This window comes from Labrus bergylta, chromosome 18, assembly GCF_963930695.1.
Source record: "Labrus bergylta chromosome 18, fLabBer1.1, whole genome shotgun sequence".
NCBI lineage: Eukaryota > Metazoa > Chordata > Actinopteri > Labriformes > Labridae > Labrus > Labrus bergylta.
Genome location: NC_089212.1, coordinates 14491641 through 14511106, shown reverse-complemented (window position 1 = coordinate 14511106; position 19466 = coordinate 14491641). Strand labels below are relative to the sequence as shown.

General features: G+C 39.0%; 2 protein-coding genes across 2 annotated transcripts; both read right to left on the bottom strand.

Annotated features, from left to right (window-relative positions):
• Positions 1-1399: 1399 nt before the first annotated feature.
• Positions 1400-10330, bottom strand: tpp1 (tripeptidyl peptidase I). The gene is made up of 13 exons (XM_020645240.3): positions 10250-10330; positions 9710-9784; positions 9077-9216; positions 8732-8882; positions 8166-8287; positions 7883-8058; positions 7204-7402; positions 6748-6936; positions 5877-5949; positions 5645-5765; positions 5404-5565; positions 4105-4230; positions 1400-3610 (listed from the first exon to the last, which is right to left on the bottom strand). The coding sequence occupies exons 1-13, from the start codon at positions 10258-10260 to the stop codon at positions 3470-3472; spliced, it is 1686 nt and encodes a 561-aa protein (XP_020500896.1). The 5' UTR covers positions 10261-10330; the 3' UTR covers positions 1400-3469.
• Positions 10331-11349: 1019 nt separating this feature from the next.
• mis18bp1 (MIS18 binding protein 1) lies at positions 11350-17531 on the bottom strand. The gene is made up of 16 exons (XM_020645255.3): positions 16422-17531; positions 16187-16321; positions 15768-16054; positions 15549-15622; positions 15225-15346; positions 14978-15065; positions 14760-14872; positions 14283-14443; positions 14130-14199; positions 13408-14044; positions 13148-13326; positions 12516-12649; positions 12267-12409; positions 12104-12191; positions 11963-12011; positions 11350-11742 (listed from the first exon to the last, which is right to left on the bottom strand). Exons 1-16 carry the CDS (start codon positions 17251-17253, stop codon positions 11645-11647), a joined length of 3210 nt encoding a protein of 1069 aa, XP_020500911.2. The 5' UTR covers positions 17254-17531; the 3' UTR covers positions 11350-11644.
• Between the last annotated feature and the right edge of the window lie 1935 nt (positions 17532-19466).

Below are 19466 nucleotides of genomic sequence, written 5' to 3'. Positions count from 1 at the left end.
GTCATGGAATTAAACTTTGATGGTCAAAGAATAATTATGAAACAGTAGATATGCTTAAATGTCTCCACACAGTTCAACAGTGATGTTTTAGGCCTGCCTGCTTATAAAAATACACTTAACTTTCAACAATACTTTCAAAGATACTGGTGTTAATCTCAAAAAAAGATTTGTTTGAATAAATTCCAATATCACTCAATGGGGAAAGTGAATTAAATAACCAAGCCAATGTGGTTGGTAGTTTAATGATGGCTGGTAATTAAATAAGTGAACCAATTACTATTTCAGATTAAACAGGTCTGAGATGCCTTGAACTGTAAATGTAGAGGTTAATTTGTATAGCCTAGAACGTATTGCACAAAATGGTGATGAACTGAGTAATAGCAGGAGAATATTTAACTGGTAGACTGACAGCAGCATATCATCAGAAATTTGGTCTAAAATTAAATTTACCAAAAAATAAAAATAAGAAAATAAATAAAATTCAATTTTCCGTTATTACCAGAAAATATCTCACAAAAACTACCATGACAATTACCAAATACTTCCACCAAAGTTGGGGGTGAAAATGTCAAGGTTGTAAGGTGTAAGTTTGTAAGGTTCAAAGTTTTCATGAAATACCATCAAATTCCAGACATAAATCTCAAGAATTTTCAACAAATATGAAGAATGAAAATTTTCTGGCAGAAACCCCAAAAGAACGTTTTTGAAAGTTTCTGCCAAAAAATGAGTCCTCTATGCAGGCATTCAGGGTTCAAGTCCAACCGGTGGCTCCTTTGTCGCATGTAATTCCCCACTCTCTCCCAATTCCCAACACTATCCACTGTCTTATCAAATAAAGGCAAAAAAAGTATTTAAAACATAATTTCCAGACATGATCCCAAAAAATTATCAAAGAAAGTTTTACACTTCTCCCGCCTAAAATATCTGAAAATATTTCCAGATGGAAAGTGCGAGAGAAAAACCTGTAAAAAAGATCAAATGTACAATGCAAATTACCAACAAATATCACCCCAAATCTCTTTCAAACTCTAATGAAAATGTTCTGACATAAATGTCAAACCAAAATGAAGCTCAAAAACAAACGTGACGATGGTGGGTTCATGTTGAATGTGTCACTTTTGAAGTGAGTATTCACAACAATAATGAGTGTGCAGAATGTTCAGACTCAGAGTGAGTGATGTCATCTTCAGAGAGGAAATCTTGGACACCTTCTTGAAAGACTGACTGAGCTCACAGATTTTTACTCCACATTCACTATTCTGGCATCAAATCATAGATATTCTCCTGCTGCTTGTGTTGGATGGGTTATCAGTTTCTTCAGAAATTGATTTTTCTTGGTGGATGAATTACTGACAAACTAAATTCCCTCTTCTGGACAAATAGAAAACAACAAAGGAAGTTAAAGCATTCTGGTTCATTTAATTTTTTTTGCATTCTGTTTATACATGATTGACAGTCTTATAACTTCTTCATATAAGCAACTTGAAAGAGACATCGTTATAGCTGACAGAATTTGAACACTACACTTTTTGTTTCTGTTTTACTTGAATCACCACAAACACAGAGCAGAGTGTCAAAATGTGTGTTGGAATAAAAACCTGCTCATTAGGAGGAAACTTTCATATGATAGAATGAAGCAGTTACGATAAAGGAGCAAGAAATAGAACATTTGGCTGAATTTTCATGATCAGAACAATTCACTCATTTATCACTTGGCCACTTCCTAAATAATACAACATCCAGATCAGTCGTCACTCGATTGACTCAGATAACCCTGAATAATCAGCTAACAGCCTTTAATAAAGTCCAGCTGTGTAAATGTCCCTGCTCTGAATCTCTTAAGTTCTATAGTTTTCATCTAACTACTATAAGTAGTTTGTATTCAAGCTGTTGCGTCATTTATCTGAAAAGGTCTTTATAGTTTTATTTGCAGACTGGTTCAAATGACAAACTGAACTAATTTTCAGTCAGTGTTGTCTTTAAGTCTCCCTCGGAAAGGTTTCAGATATGTAGTTGATATATTGTTGAGCCATGTGGTTGGCTTAATTCTTTTCACTGTGTCATTGTTTCTTCATGAGGTTAATTAGTCACATGCTGTATATCACAGGCGTAGGGAGACATCTGCTGGACAGTTTGGAGTAGTAGTCGTTTTAATTCTGTTTGTCTAAATGCTCACAGCAGAATTTAAAGTCATCTGTTAATCATTGGATGATTAGTGCGCCTTCAGAAAACCCACACAAGAACAACAACATCTGATCGAGCTTTGCGTTACAAATTGGGTACCAGCTCCAATGGCCCTATCTGCATCTACACTCAGCGGCCATCTTTAAAGATCATTTACTGCTGCAGTTTTTGTAACAGACGACTTTCCAGCAATGTGGAGACATTTCTAAACCAGCTTTAATAATAACATTCACAAAAAAGGACAGTCTCTCAAATTTACATACACATGATTTGAGGATTTACATGATGAACACATGTGCAACAATGCTAGTAGGTAGAAATGCTGAATCACTTTTAAACCCACATATTTCAGTGCATTTGGTTAGTTCATAGCCACAGAAAAAACAGCAACAAACCAAAGTAAAATCAAGTTTCAAGAAAAGAAAAAGGCCTGTTGATCTAAACAACACTCTCAGTTTGTCTTTTATTACAAATACATCAGTGACTTTTTAGAAAGGCATGCAGCTATGTTTAATTCAATTAATGATTTCTTGTACCTGGCTCATCCCTGCAGAGTAATATTGCAAACAAGACACTATGACACATTTGGCCATAAAAGTCATACTTATTACCAGTACTCATTGATCTGGTGAATTCTTGCATATGGTTGGTTCATGTTTTTGTCATTGAAATCCGACTTATTAGGCAGTTTTCATATAAAAAGAATATTGAAATAGTACTATGTGTTTACTACGAGGCGATTGGTGTGTATTTGAGTAGGCTCATGTTCATTATGCATAGCTTTTTGAGTTCACTTTCTTAATGTGAAGCAAATTTCAGTCTACCCAAAACTTTTCATTGCTGTGTATTAAGAGGAATGAATTTAAGGCGAACATTACCGCTAACATCAATCTGCCTGCAGGTTTGAGAAATCTGGGTCAGTTAAAATGCAGTGAACAGCAGAAACATGCAGCTGCTGTTTAGCTGTAAAAATCCCAAAGCAGCACTATCCCTGACCCACAAGTATTTAAGGAAACAGTTTGAAGCCTTCAAAACCAAAATGAAAAACAGATAAAAGAAGTCAGGCGAAAGCGTCCTTTGATAAGAGGATGTGATGATGAGAGAGGACAAAATATTCAAAAATGGTATTAGCGTGAATCTGAAGTGTAGGCATAGTTCTCCCTCTGGTTCATTGCCGTGCCTTTGGTGTCAGACCTCGGGTGATGAGTTTGTTGATGTGTTGTGTAGTGCTTGCTCTGAGAGCAGACCCTGTACTGATGGTTTAACTGTATTGACCTGCAAGTTTTTACTCAGCTAACAGGGCAGCCAGCAGTTCAGGGTAGTTTGGTGTGCCCCAACCTGTGACAGGGTCCCACGATGGTGAAGCGCAGAAACCGTTGCCCTGAACCTTTTCGTCTAGACAGCTCAGGTGGCAGCCTTCAGTCACCTGGAGAGAAGGAGACAAGCTGTAGCAGTTAGGACATAGAGCATCGTTTTAGACTAATGTGTTGTAAAAGGGTTTCCTTCTGTCTTTAAACACGAGGCCTAAACTACAATTCACTTGGCTAAAACGACATTTTAAAACAAACAGCTTAAAACTGAAGGAGCATGGACACCAAAAGAGAAGTTCACACAACAGTGGACTAAACTGCAGATGCCTTGAGAAGCAATAAATATTCCCAAATTTGAGTTTTTTGTCAAATGTTATAAACGCCTGTATTTGTAAGTCTTTTTGAAACTAGCATTGAGGTGATGAATCAATTATGTTATGACAATGCAGGGCTTTCCACAAACATGAAGTAGTCCTCTAATTAGAAATCCAGGGAGGTCTGGCCGGACTTACAGTTACACCTAGAGAGAAATCACAGAATTCTTCCCAAAAAAGCTGATAGGAGATCAAATTACAACATTAACTAGATTTTCTACAATAACATGGCTTACATCAAACAGAGCCTGTCCTCTGAGTTTGTAGAGGCGAGGGTTGAGGAAGCCCAGAGCAGGCAGACCCTTTAGCAGCCGCTGATCATTGATGAGCGACAGCATCCCTCCAACCACAGGGGTGGACGCCTGGAGGGGAGATCAGTCCATGAGAGATATAATGAGGCTTAAGAAAACTGAGCAAGTCATACAAAAAAAAAAAAAAAGAGTGTAACTGTATGTGCACACACAGTAATGGTCTGTTGACAGTGAAAATGTGATGGAGAGAAGTTGAGTGCCTTTGATTCTCCTTAAGATCACCTTTTTTTGGGAGAGATTAATTTACCCCAAAAAAGTAATCGACCTAGGACATAAATAATAAATAATGTAGATCCTGCTCTCTGGATTTTGGAGTCTTAAGGGAACGCTATGAAATGCTTTACCAAAAAAAAAAAGTATCCTCAAGTCTTCAATTTGAACATATGTAGTTTATAAAGAAAATATTGATTTAAAAATACAGCTTGCAGGAATTAAACTTAATCTGAACTGAGCGTTTAAAAAAAAAAAAAAGGTAAACTCACCAGTCATTTCAGTTAAAGCTGAATCAGATGCTTACATCTCAACATAGATGATTTATCTATGAGAACCCTTTTTGCTACTAGATATTTTAAATAAAGACCTATGTGCACCAGCACATGTATGCGTGGATAATAAAATTGTTGAAAACAAATTGGTGTAATGTTTAACTGTAACGAATATGCCTGGATTTCACTACCACAGCACTCCTGGGTGGAGTTTCCAGGGCACCTAAGGGGCTGTGCCAGACCACAGATGGTGCAAACTATGAGCCTAAATCAATCTCAATTAGGCAAGACCAGCAGGTGAATCTGTGTCCGTTGGGAAAGAAAGAGTAGTTGGGGACTCCAGAGCAATAAAACATTGAAAAGTGTGCAGAGAAGATAACGTCACCATTACAAATCGGAGGTTATTTATATACTTTGAATCTAAGTGTCTTTTTTTTGTCTGCTTGATGTCACCAATTGTATTTTTCAATTCCATTTTAATTGTATTTAATATTTTCATGTAAAATATTCTGTGATTGTAAGGCATTTTTTTTGTGATTTATAAAATGTTCTATTACTATGTTTCTTTTTCTACTTGATCCCATGATGTGATGTCGTCTGAAGCACTTTGAATTGCCTTGTTGCTGAAATGTATAATATAAATACATTTTACTTGACCATGTATAATTAGTTCATTTTTTTTTAATCTGACCGTTTAATTTTAAAAAAATGATAATGAATATTATGAGAAATATTTTACCGAGGTCCCGGACACCCATGGGATTGGTACTCTGTTGGAGACCACCCAGTAGTTATCAGACAGGGCGGCCAAGTCTGGGTAGGCCCTGCCGCTGGCGTTATAGTACGACTGAGGAGGGAGTGTTGCTGCTACAGTCTTCAGATATGCCTCCACTGCACTGGCCTGTGGGAACACAAGCACACAGCATGTATCAAAGTGTATTCATCAAGCAGTAAAGGTGATGATGGTCTGATTATGTTACCTGGTAGTCAGGCATCTTGAAGACGTTGCTGAAGCCTCCTCCACTGATGTAGTCGGTCACTTCATATGTGACTTTAAACGGGTTCTTAAATGAGGTTCCTCCTACTGTGGTCACATAAGGGCTGGGAACATAAAAATAACAGGACATCAAATATTACTTAGGGTTAGAAGGATTGATAAACTTCAGTCACAGCATAAAGAAAGCTTGGTCGCTATACAGTTGCATGATTTACCTTGAAGCAGGAAAACTTGGCCTGAAGGAGTTTTGTCCCCCTCCCAAATGTTTGCAGCCTGCACCACTGTCACCTGAAAATGGAACAGGGTCACAGAAAACATAGCTGCACATTAAACAACAGACTAAAGATGATACACAAGGTGATGATCATGCTTCAAAAATTTAAGTGACCACTGATGGAAGTGAATGAAATCGCAACGGGCCAAAAAGTCATTCTTTTTGAATCTGCAGGGCGCTAAATAGCCTAGTAGTTGTCCAATGTACGGAGGCTATAGTCCTCGTTGCAGCAGCTGTGGGTTCTAATCCGATCTCAGGCCTTCGCTGCATTTCATCCCTCAATCTGTCCACCCAACATTTCCTGTCCCTCTTCAGCTGTCCTATCCAATAAAGGCAACAGTTTTCTGGATCAGGAGTGTTTAACTAAGGGAACACATTTCAAGTGAGATTGTGTTCTGACAAAAACAAAGGAACAAGCTGAAGAAGGAGACAAAGGCTGTTTCATTATTTCTACCCCATCAGCTCCAAGATTGCAGCTCACAGTTCTGCTTTTGTTGAAGAACTGATTTTTGTTGCAAATTCTACTGGAAAGAGGAACCAGGAACTTTTATCATACTGGCCGGATTAGACTGGATTATAAAGTGAAACAGGAACTAGGAGAGGTAACTGCATGTGACTGAATGTCACACGAAAATGTGACTGACTTTTACCTTGCATTGATGAGCAGATTTTCAAAAGAAAGTAGCCTAACTACGCAGACAAAAATACTCCATGTTATCTTATTGTCATATTTAGTTTGCACATCATACATCAGGTGTTTGTGGATGACTTCAATTCAACACAACATGGATGGTGTCTTTGTTCTTACTGACCAGAAGCAAAGAGCAGAGAGATTCCTCGGACGCCTGCCTTCATAAACTCTGCATTGATACGCATCATGTAAGCAGCGGACAGGCTGTCTTCATCGTCTCCATAACTGATGGTGTGAACCCATGGCAGATCAGACATGTTGCTGAGCAGCACCATCCACTGGAGGAAAGGCTCTTGGGACTCATGGCGACCTGAAGGAGACAAGGGAATGTGACTGAGTGTTTCCAATAAGGCTTAAATGTCATAACAGTGGAAACGTTTTTTTGTTACGACCCATTGCATTAACATCTAAGCTGCAAACCATCTGATCCAAAAAAAATTTTTAACTATAAACAAATTGCCTCAACGAGATTATGATTGGAGTCTCTAATCATAAACATGTTCAGAGAAATCTGAACTTTTCACTATTCTTTTAATCAGAAAAACCAAACAATGCAGGCTCACTCTGTCACACAGACCTGGATTAGTGAAGAACCAAGTGGAGATGTTTGCCCCTGTGCTCATGATGTACTCGATATCCAGACTGGCCTCCAGACCAGCCTTCCCTGCTCCCTGAGTGCCAATAACCCGGTCCACCTGAGACTGATGCTGGAAGCTTTGGCCATACATGCGCATGAACTCAGACAGGTCTGCAGGGCTGTAGTACTGCTCCAAGAACTACAACAGAAAACAGCTAGCTAGAGTGACAAAGTAATGGTGAAAACACTGATATGTCAGTCAGCTGATTGGTTGATAGTCTTACACAGATATATAGGTACTGTAGTATAGGCTTTTTGGATATGACTTTAAAGAAACATTTTTATGTCTGCACAAAACAATATTTAGGGTGATGTAAAAATTGTGTCATTGTGAAACACCTTTAGATGACAGTCCATGCTAGAATTATTTGACAACGTGTACCAAATTTGACATTGGTGCTGCCTTGTATAATGAGGGTAAACGGCCAAACAATAATCTTGAACCACATTTTTTTTTTTTTAAATGCATGCTGAAAAGCTCCTCCCACATCCATAACCGGTGAACGTTTAGCCTCTATAATCAGTCAGGCTCCAGAAATTAGTGTTTGTGCTAATGTACGCAAGCCTTGGCAGCAACACTTCAGTATTTCATGATTAACTGATGCTGGCATGGTCACACCTGAGCCACAGCCTGGCTGTTGTTCTGTGCTGTCCCCACATCAGCCGCTGTCATGTTGTAGCGAGTCCTTAAGACAGTCGGAGTCACTCCCAGGTGCAGTCGTTCCTTAGACCTTTTGTGCGCGCTTCCTCTGATGAGGTCCTGCCCTTTAGGAGGGAGGCGATGAAGCCCTCCAACTGTGAAAGCAAATGCATAAGTACATTACCATCCAGCCAACTAAGAGCAGATGTTATTTAATACATGCAGAAATTACAATTGAAGAAGCAATAGCAATGGTTCTCACCGAAGTCCAGGTGCTGATGAACATCGTCATTAACAGAGTATGGGGCTGAAGACCTCACTAAAGTTTGGCCATCTCTGGTGTAACGGTGGAACTTGCTACCTGCAAGCAGTGTCTCTGCAACCCTTAATACACAAGTAGACAAATACAACCACAACCTGAATGTCTATAATTCCACTGGCATACAATTTGGTACAATAATTTAAAGAAAAAATGTATTGTATGCAAATCTGATCCAACTCCAAGTAATTTACTGCATGAGTAACTACTATCAGTACGTAATACTGGTAACAGGGTAATGACAGGGTGAGTTGTTTTTTCTCTTCCAGATCCAAAAAGCTTGACCTACATTCTTGAATTTCAAAACCCAGAAACTGGAAGTCAATTTGATTTTAACAAATAACCACAGAAAGAGGAACAGTCTTCTGAGATTAGAGTGTGGTCTTCGTGTGATTTAAACAGTGAAGTGAAGACAAAAAAGTACCTTTTTTGACATAACTGTGTCAAGTGCAAGCAAGAGTAGCTGTTGAGTAAGCCGAACAGAAGTTGCTTAATAAAGATATGCTTACTCTGCAGTCACGGTGCACTGTAGAAAGTCCTGAGTGTGAACAGTAAGGCAGTTTGTAATCCCATGACTCTGCAGCCAACGGCGCACCACCTTTTGGGTCAGGTCAGATGGACGCACAAGGGAGGAGACTTCCTCCAGGGTGAGGTGTTTACCTGTGGAGGACAGTAAAGGCATTGTCACCCAGTTTTAAGGATTTTTTTAGGTAAATTCACATTAGTGTGATAGGCTACAAAGCACAAGAAACAGAACAACCACACTGAGCATCCCTCTGTAACAAGCATTTAGATATTTTTTTTTAAATCCAAAATGATCATTGTTAATTGATGACAACCAGAAAAGGCCATACCATAGTGTGCTGAGTCAGGGTCTGAAACCAGTTTGAGTGTTTTCTCCAGCAGGTCAACGTTTTGCTGCTTCAGGGCAAAGGTGAGCTCCAGCTCCTCCGTGGGGTCGACCCGGCCAACCTGAGTCCAGTCCTCTGGTATCCTGAGGATTTATTAACTCTTATTGAATGACTCGATACTTCAGCAAACACTTCAAATGCATCGATTGGTTTCTTGTGATTATTCAGTTAACTGAAACGTTATTTCAAAAAACCACATTATAGTAGTTTAATTACATTGGAACAACCGTTTGTGAGTTATTTGCTAGAATTTATGTCCTGGCCTTCAACAGAAACAGCCACAGATGAACAGCACACATCCAAAGTCCTCCTAGAAACCAAACTTACCTGTCCAGCATGATAACATTCATCTAAATAACATGATTTTTTGGACTAACTTGAGAGCTAAAAGAAGCTCCAAAACAGCTTACACACAAGGCACCTTGGACGAAAGACATTGTATGAGATTTCACCTTTTATAAGCCAAAAACACATGACTTTCAAATAACTTAAAACAGAATTAAAGCAGAGAGGTGCTAACATGATTTAATCATATCTAAGGAAAGGACTTTTTCAAGTGAAAGTGAAAATGCTCACAGGACATCTTGGTCATATTCCAGATATCCACTCCACACCAATGAGCAGAATAACAAGGAGAAGGAGAAGGTCAGCCTGGATGATGACGGAAAAAAGAAGGAAGAATATTAATATACATGTTTTTTTTTTTTTTTTTTTTTTTACAAACGCAGAGGTTCAAATTAACCTGAACGTAACCAGGAAATGCTGAAAACACGTCTTTACTGACCAAGTTATTTCACGGTTACAAAACTAAGTCTCAATGTGACTCAGCTTAGTATAAGGACAAATCAAATGCATTGCCTAAGACGCAGGTAGATACAAAAGCAGTCTGTTGACCCGACTTTTATGACAACAACAGCTGTTATTTACAGTGGTCTTAACTTCATGGCAGCACTTTAACCTGTTATGTTAGCAGCCATGTAGGTCATAACAACCATTAAGAAACAAAGAACATACAGGTGCGAGTCACTAAAAGTCACAATGAACTGGTCTGCAGTTACCGCTACCATTCTGTCCGCTTTAATATCAAAACATAAACAACTATGAAGTAAAACTCACAGTGTCCTCATTGTGTCCTCGGCTCGTACAGTGAACTGAACTCGGTTTGTTTGAGACTGGCTTATATAGAGAGCAACGCAGCCCAGGTCACGTGACAAGGTCTCACGTGACTTTGCCTTTCCTTTTTTTTATGCTGGAGTCAAATACTAAGCATCTGACATGTTTCTAATATAAGAATGAATGTAAACAACACTCATCTTCTATCAAAGTGATGTCATATGAAGCCATGTCTTTGTTCCTGAAATGTTAGTTATGAATACTATAGGCCAGGGATGGGCAACTTTGGTCACAGCAAGGGCCACATTCATTTAATTCTCACTGCCAGAGGTCCAGATTGTAGTATGCAAAAACAATTACGGTCAATTATGTCTCAAATTTATCTTAACATATACCAGTTGTCAAATATTATGATGTACATATTTCTGATTTTCATGATTTCATGGCAGATTTTTGTCATGTTTTCTAAATGTTTCCAATTAACTGATGTGTAAAAATTGACCTGAGGGCCACGTTTAGGGTTGATGGGGGCCGCCAGTTGCCCACCCCTGCTATAGGCGTTTTCCCTTGCAGCGTGAGTCACACGGTAAAAACAAAACAAAATAAATATGCCCCCCAGTGTTTAATGTCTTCTTTTTTTTAATGTATTTTTGATTTAATGTGTTTAATTTTAACATGTATATATGCGGTATTTGAAGTATATTTACATGCATACTTTTCAGTTTCGTATGCAAAATGTTGTATTCCCTATAGGAATTTTGTTCAATTAAGGAAAAAAAAAAGTTTCTAATATTGCAAGCAGCGTTTTACATTCTTACTGAGCTGTCGGGACAGGAAAGTGACTTGAATTTAAATCCAAGGAATCCGTTTTTATCATTCATTTCGTATTGACTTCACCTGTTTCTTTAATGGAATTGTGTTTTTGTCATAATGACTCATAGATGGTCCCAGTATCGAGGGATCCAACCTGTCCAACCAACTCTTTAGTTTCTCTGACTAAAAATAAATTTAACTGTAATATCATTTTTTCACTTTCAACAATTAAATGCTTAACATAAGCAAAAAATTGCATATGAATTTATACACAACTAAACCATGAGAAATGATTTTGTAATGTTTATTTAAAGGATAGTTAATGACCCCAGGGACCAGAAATTTGAACAAAACTATATTTACAGGAATATGCTGGGAGGAGCAGAAAATGGCCTTTTGCAACATACTAATTTCAACATAAAACAATTTCCAACTTTGTTAAAAAACACAAAAATATGTTGAATCTATTTACACAGCACTGCATGTTATTAAAATGCAGCTCTTCAACAACAATCTCCCTTCTGTTCCCGTGATTATTATTAACAAGATTGATCTGAGATTTATTTTTAACACAAGTTTCTTAAATCAGCTGTCTGAGAAGTAAAAATCCTCTTCCTCTCCGCTGTCGCTTTGAGCTGCATCGCTTCCCGGGAACATCTCCCGAACAAAAAAGGTGTCATTTTCTGCCAAATAAGGGAAGAAGAAAAGTCACATTAGAAAAGCTGAAATTACTGCTTTCAGTCAAAGCTTTCCAAACATTTTTGACCAACTTTTGGAAATCTAACAGTCTTAGTAATGAACATTAAGTTATAAAGTGAAAGCATTCCAAACTTCAAATTGATATGTGCAGCAGTGCTAATCAAGGTGTTTCCTTTTGTTTTACTTCTGGATTCAATGTCATACCTGTGTTACCACATCTTCTCATTGTTCGTTTAGCTGATGGTGTGAACTTCTGAAAAAAAAAAAAAAAAAAAGAGACGAATTGTTAAAACAATAAAGAATAATCTATGCGCTGATAAAAATTGAACCCTTGGAAATAATTACCTTTGAGAACGGAGATTGTTTGCAAAGATTATACTGATATTTTTTCATCCTCTTTTGGAGTAGGTATGTGTACTTGTCATCATTGCCCCTGAGAAATCAAGAAACAAGTTAGTTATTATACTGTAAAAAACTGTTAAAAGCAAGAAGTCAGAAGATAACTCACGTGTTGGGAGAGCCGATCATGTCGGGCCTGACATCCAGACACTGAGGAGTCTTTGCCTCGGGGAAACCTGTTGACCCCGGGGTCCGGGGCTCTTGTTCTGACAGAGAACAGTAATTTTCCTCACTCGGACACATGGAGGGCATCTATCCACGAAGACAAGTGGAACAGCAATGACTCGCATTACAAAATTATTAGACAGAGATTACACATGATACATTACATTTTTACATAAAACAGAAAGAAACAAACCTCAAACTGTTTCTGATGCATAAATTCAGAGCTGAAAACATCATCAACATCTTCTTTGGGCATGGCCTTCAGGAACTGACGCACCTGCTGCTTTCTCTTCAGGGTTCCCACACGAGCTGATATCACAGGATGATCTGTAACAAGTCAGTACAGTCAAGTCAAACATGGCGTCGTTCCAGAGTTCAAGCTGAGAGCACCAAATATCTCTGTATGAAGTTAATATATATATATTTTTTTAAAGATTTATTTTTGGGGTTTTATGCCTTTAATGGAGAGATAGGACAGTGGATAGAGTCGGAAACCAGGGAGAGAGAGTGGGGAGTGACACGCGGGAAAGGAGCCACAGGAGGCCCAGGATGTGAACCTGGGCCGCCCGCTGGAGACTACAGCCTCCATACATGGGACTAACCACAGCTGCAGTAGCCACTGCGCCACCACTGCCATTCAATTGGCAGCTGTTAGCATATCAGAACATCACAGTTTACGTTATTAAGCTGAATGGAATCAAATGTCTGATAGCTACAATGTAGTAATAAAGCTACAGGTCTACTACAGAAGATGAGTAACCATCAAACTAACTTTTTTTTAAGCCTAAGCAATCATCTTCATCCCAAACTACTACCTGTCCTTACCTTGATCTTTCGGTGCTTCCATCTTTTGCTTTCTAGATTTGCTGGGTTTCTTGGCGGGAGTCTCTGAGGTGACGCTGCACATGAGCTTCCTGTGACACTCCTCTACAGAACGTGTTCCAACTGTCTTCGCCACCATAGCCCAGTAACCCGTCATGCTTTTAGGATAGTAGGACGCAGCCCTGGAAAACAAAAACACATAAACAATAGTCGTTTTGCAAAATGCTAATTCGTCATTATATCGGTAGAAAGACAGAACTCACTCTTGTAGCTTCATCAGCTCCGCCTCTGTCCACTCGGCTTCATCTTCATCTTGTTGAGACTGTGTGCTGTTTTTCGTTTTCTTTTCTTTCTTGCTGGTCGTTTTAGGCAGCGGTTTTGGAGATATCTTGGTGTTTTTCCTCTGTTTTGGTATTATTTGTGATTGTGCAACACGGTTAGTTTTTGTCCCGTTACTTTTCCTCTCGATCTGGTCAGAGGACTCCGATGACGAACCCAACGGGGACCTGTGGCACTGCCTTGACTTGTTAAGAACCTTCTTCCTCCATTGCTTCTTGGGTGCTTCTTTATCCTTTTTTGTTCTCCTTAAGAAAACATCGTCTTCTGAAGACTGAGTGTGCTCAAGAACAGGGGGAGAATGTGGAGATGATGAAACGGCCTGTTTACGCCTCAAGACTCTCACTGAAGGTTCTGGGGCTTCAAGTGTCTGTTTCATTGAATTCTTTGTTGAAGACTTTTCAGGTTTCATTTGTTTTTGCAGGACAGTGTCCACACACAACCGTGTCTCACCGGGAGGCTCTGGTGAAGAACAGGGCTGCTCTTCGGGGTAAACCTTGGCTTTGATGCATTTACGAGGTTGACTCTTAACCTTCCTCAGCAGGGCTGGTGCCTCTTGTTTGCCTGGAAACACAGAGAACAGTGTGTCTACATTCAACTAATTACTTAGCTCTCAAGACTTAAACTACAGCTCCTAAATAATCCTCACCTTCAGCACACGGAAGAAACACAGAGGCAGGTTTCTTAGACGCCCTCGCGGACACTCTTGTACTGACCTTCTGCGAGATATAAAATGAAATCAGTCAGCTGTTCATCAAAGAAAGCGGGCCTTTGTGTTGGTAGACCATCTTTAAGTGCTTACAGGGAGGCAGATGGAGGTCTCATAGCATTCATGGATGGTAACATTCATATGTGCATCCAGAATGACTCTCCCTCCTTTCCAATACTCTAGAGGGGTCTTGATCACGCGACCACTTCGAGACACTTGCCTAGAGGATGAGGTCGCAGGAGGACAGGAAGCAGCTGAAGAGACGGAGAGAATAAATGTTTACTGTGACAAAAAAAAAAAAAAAAGATCTTTGGTACAGCTATCCATCCGTCCATTATCTTCCACTTATCCACGGCCAAATCTCAGTGGCAGCACGCTAAGCAAATTGACCTCCGCCCAGGGACGTTTTCCAGCACCTTGTGGGGGATTCTGGGACATTCCAAGGCAAGATGGGATATAATCTCTCCGCCCCTTGGTCTACCCAGTTGGACGTTTTTCTTCTTCATTAAATGTTCTTGTATTGGTATTTAGTATGAGTGCTGTAAGTTTAAGTGTGTGTCTTCTACTCACGCGTCTTTGGAGGTTTTGGTCTGTGCTGCTTCGCAGACACTTTGACGGACGAAGAGCCAGATTTTGTCTTTGACTCGATGCCTCGTCCTTCACTGTTTCTCGTCGTCCCTCGGCTGCAACATTTTAAAATTCACATCTTGAATAAATGCAGTTTCAAACACTGACTGTAAATAACGTTTTCAAAAAGGGTGGTTCAGGAGTGAAATAAATATTCTTACTCTTTCTCTGACAGAAACTTCTCGTAAAGTGTTTTCCAGTTTGCAGGAAAGCCATTTAAAAAGTTCTTCAAGAACCAATTGGGAAACCCTGTCGACAGAAAAGAATAGATGCAATAAAAATACTATTGATTAATATTCCTTTTATTTATCTTTTGAAGGGTATTTGTAGAAATTGACATGCAACAAGTCTGCCTTATTTTAGATTTCTTCAAAAGAGAAATTTTTCTTTAACAGAAAAATATATTACCAGAGTCAGTGTCAAAGTTCATCTTGCCAACCAAAATGTAAACCCTGCCAGAGAAGGTCTTCAAAACAGACTTATTAACCCTTTCCACGACGTTGGTACTGATCCACGGTATGTTGTCCTTCCTGGGTGGAGAAAGAAATCAAGTGTTCAGAATAAACCACACTATATCCTTTGTCTTGAATTTAGCACATGAACATTTCATCTCCATTGGACAATAGCTGATAAAGCAATCTGATCGTCAGTAATAATATAATAATAATAAAAATACAAATAACTCTCTTCCTCTCAAACATTTTTAAATTATGATGTGTTCAGAAAACTCACTGGTGGATCCCCTCAACAAACAGTCCCTTGTGATTCCTCCCGAGATACCACTTTTTGAGATGAATCACACTCTCCTGCCAAAGAGACGATCAACAGAGATATTCAAATGAAGAAGAAGACAAGCTAAAGATGATTTACACGTCTACTTCCATAACTCTTAATATCATCCACATGTTTAATACCCAGAGGTATTTATTATAAGATTTAACGTCCACTCACACTCAATTCCACAGTTTCAGGCCATTTGTTTCGCTTGAACACAGCTGAGTGTTTCTTTGGTATGGAGATCCTTGGTGAATTGAATACTAGAGGGTCCATAAGCAAACACGGCTGTGACGGCTCAGCAGGGCTTTGGACATGTTCAGAGGGATCTGTGTCTGATTGGCTGTCAGCTGGCTCCTCTCTGGACTGGTGGACAGGACCCACAATTTCTGAAACAAAGGCAGGAATCTCGTCCATATTGTGAGCCGCGGGGGGACGTGTGTCTCTGGACCGATGGGAATTACCTTTGGAAAAGAAGTGCTATCAGTAACAAAAAAAAACACATGATGTGCAGCATGCAAACATGAAATATAAAATTGCCATTGCCTAATATTCCCCCATTTATATTAAATTGTACCACTTAATGATAAACTTACCCGCATTAAAGAGATCCGTTGTGCCGCTGCTGACTTTGTTAACTTCTTGCTCAGCTTTATTTTCCCTCTCCTTCAAGTAAGCAAACATCTTGGCTGGAAACATTGGGGTGATATTTTGTAAACGCACATGGCAACCTGTTTACAACAGCAGAGGGGCATCAGAAGATGGATTACTAACCTAAATAACACCGTGGGTAAATACGGTCACTGCACACATTCAGCAATAATATCTCACGTTTCACTGCTGTAGATATCGGTGGAAACATGGCTTCACTAGTGGACCAGTTCATCCCTGGTGTGTCAGCAGAGAATCTTCTAGCATCACTGAAATCCTCCATGCAGGCGTTGCTGTCGTCCTCACTCAAAGGACTGAAGGTTTTCCTCTGCTGATGATGAGGCTGACTAAAAACTTCATCGCTAACCTTGTTGAAGTCCTGGTGTTCCAATGTTCTCTTCCTCAGCCTTTTCCTCAAGGGGGAAAACATAGAGCCCTGAGACTGAAGAGGAGCGCACTCCTCCACAAACACACCCCTCACACGGTCCTTCTCCTCTGGGTGCATCTTAACTGGAGTCCTGCTGCCGGTCACCATGAAACCACCTGCGTGTCTCGTCGGAGGCTTTTCCAGGTGACTCTGCGTTGTTCGGCTGCACAAAGAGAAGGGATGAGACACGGCTGTGGACTCCAGGAAGGGTCTCTTTCTTGGTGTGTATCCGAGCCAGGTGGGCATTTCCTCCACGGGGTTGCTGCGGATGTCTAAAAAAGAATCGCCACAGGCTTTCTGAGGACTCGGTATGGGAGAGAGGGTCAAAACCTGCGCTTCATCCCGATAGGAACAGACCCTCTGATTCTCCTTGAGCTCATTTGTCAACCAGGTGCTCTCTGTTCTCTTCCTGGGCGACAGAAACTGTTTCTCTCCGTACAATGACTCGGTGGCTGTTTCGCTGAGAATCCCGTCCTTCGCGCAGATCTCTTCTCTTTGCACTTTGAATTTCAGCTTGGCAAATACCTTAGCAGGAGATTCAAACCGCGGCTTTGCATGTTGTAAAACATGATGGTTATACGCCATGGTTTGTTGTGGAAAAATCAGGTTATTACAGTCGTATGCTAGCAGAGAGCTCGCTACTAGCTAGCCCTCTGATTTCAAATGTCGGCTCTGTGCCGCCTTTGGCTAGAAACATGTGACGTATATTTAAAACAAAAACGTCACTTCCGGAATCTTCCGCCTTTAATTTCACAGTTTTACCTCCCTTTCCGAATCGTCACAGTTCAGTAGGCAGTGTGTACTTCTCAGTATCTACCTTTCGTGGTCATTCAGTATGCATTTTTTTTTTTTTTTGGGGTCCTCCTCAGTATACTGAACATTTCAGTTACGGATACTAACTTCCGGGTTTCATGCAGTATGGATGATTGGATGCGTGCTTTCAGGAAATGAATTGTGTTTTTTACCACCCACAATGCTGTGCAAAATTAAACGTAAATCATGACGTCACGTGTGCCGCCAAATCAAAACAAACGAGCGCGGATTAATTGAATCAATTTTTAATCTAGAGTTAAAGTCCCGACTGAAATCGCTACTTTTAATTAACAACAGAAAATAAAACAAATGTCTGCATTATTATAAAACCTTTCCCCCCTCTATTTAAATAATGATTTAACTATTTAAATGCGTCTTTATTGGTTTACTTTATACTCTGTATATTACTGTCTTTCATTTGTACTGTCCTGTATGTACTGTATGTTATTTAGTTATTTAATCTGTCTTTTACTTGATTTACATTGTGATATTGTTTTTTTGTTTACCTGACTGTATATGCGCATTACTCTTCTTGAATAAAGCTAAACAAAAAACAAAAAAAAACGGGTGGATGCGGCCGGTTCGGGAAACGTAAATGACGTCACTTCCATACTGAATGAATCAGAAGAAGTAGGAACAAATATCTGCCTACTGTGTGTGCATACTGAATAGTAGGTACTAACAGTATACAACACAGATAGTAGATACTGCCTACTGAAAGATTGAGTAGGTACTTTGCAATTCGGGTACAGTTACACAGTCTATGGTTAGAGCGGGTTTTTTGTTTTGTTTATCTTTATTCAAGAAGAGTAATGTGCATATACAGTCAGGTAAACGAAAAAACAATATCACAATGTAAATCAAGTAAAAGACAGATTAAATAACTAAATAACATACAGTAGCCTTCATAAAGGAAAGTACAAAAAGACAGTAATATACAGAATATAAAGTAAAATAAACCAATAAAGACGCATTTAAATAGTTAAATCATTATTTAAATAGAGGTGGGAAAGGTTTTAGAATAATGCAGACATTTGTTTTATTTTATGTTGTTAACTAAAAGTAGCGATTTCAGTCGGGACTTTAACTCTAGATTAAAAATGGATTATATTAATCCATGCTCGTTTGTTTTGATTTGGAGGCGCACGTGAAGTGACGATTTACGTTTAATTTCGCACAGCATTGTGGGTGGTAAAAATACAATTAATTTCCTGAAAGCACGTAACCACAAGACAGTTCGTGAGTTAGCAGGTTTCTTTTCAATTAATGAATGAAAATCATACTATCCAGGAAATACAATTCAACACTAAATGATTTAGAATATGGACAATTCACTGATTATGATACAATGATAAACAAAGACAGTAGAAATGATCACAATGTGCAATTTTAATGCATCAAAAGAGCTAGATTCTGAATGCAGGGCTTTCACAAATCAATACAATATTATTTGAAACTGGCAAATTGCTGCTAATCTTCCCACTGTTGTTTACGCAATATATATATATATATATATATATATATATATATATATATATATTACTTTCTACACGACTGCAAATATTGAACAAAACAAATATAAACGCTAGTAATTATGACCCCTGACTGTAAACATAACATCTGACGTGCAAAAAAAAAAAAACCCTGTAAATGTTATTTTACTCATGAGTAAATATCATATTCACTGTAGTAAGTGGAGAAGCAGCAAACCCTCCTTTGACTGGTTTAAAAAATGATTTCAATATTTTTTTCTTATCTCTGAAAAAAATGAAATCTAGCAGGATTGCTAGAAAGATTAGTGCTGACTTCTTGTTTTGATTTCTGGCCCTTGTTGAATTTTTGTTTTTGTCCTTGCTCCAGTTTGTTGTCTGCTTACATTTGCCTAATGTTTTCTTTTGGAAAAGTTAGATTTTTATTTATTTATTTTTATATATAATCCCCCCTAGTCTTGATTTATGTTTGAATTAACTTGTTCCTGTGTATTT

What these genes read in the sequence shown, in the direction of transcription:
- mis18bp1 (XM_020645255.3), bottom strand. Translation starts at nt 17,253, where the DNA reads ATGGCGTATAACCATCATGTTTTACAACATGCAAAGCCGCGGTTTGAA. An exon ending in TGCATCAGAAACAGTTTGAG is followed by an intron (nt 12,410 to 12,515) that starts GTTTGTTTCTTT and finishes CTTCGTGGATAG; the next exon opens with ATGCCCTCCATGTGTCCGAG. An exon ending in AACAATCTCCGTTCTCAAAG is followed by an intron (nt 12,012 to 12,103) that starts GTAATTATTTCC and finishes TTTTTTTTTCAG; the next exon opens with AAGTTCACACCATCAGCTAA.
- tpp1 (XM_020645240.3), bottom strand. An exon ending in CCAAGTTTTCCTGCTTCAAG is followed by an intron (nt 5,766 to 5,876) that starts GTAAATCATGCA and finishes TTATGTTCCCAG; the next exon opens with CCCTTATGTGACCACAGTAG. An exon ending in GAGGACAGGCTCTGTTTGAT is followed by an intron (nt 3,611 to 4,104) that starts GTAAGCCATGTT and finishes CCTTCTCTCCAG; the next exon opens with GTGACTGAAGGCTGCCACCT.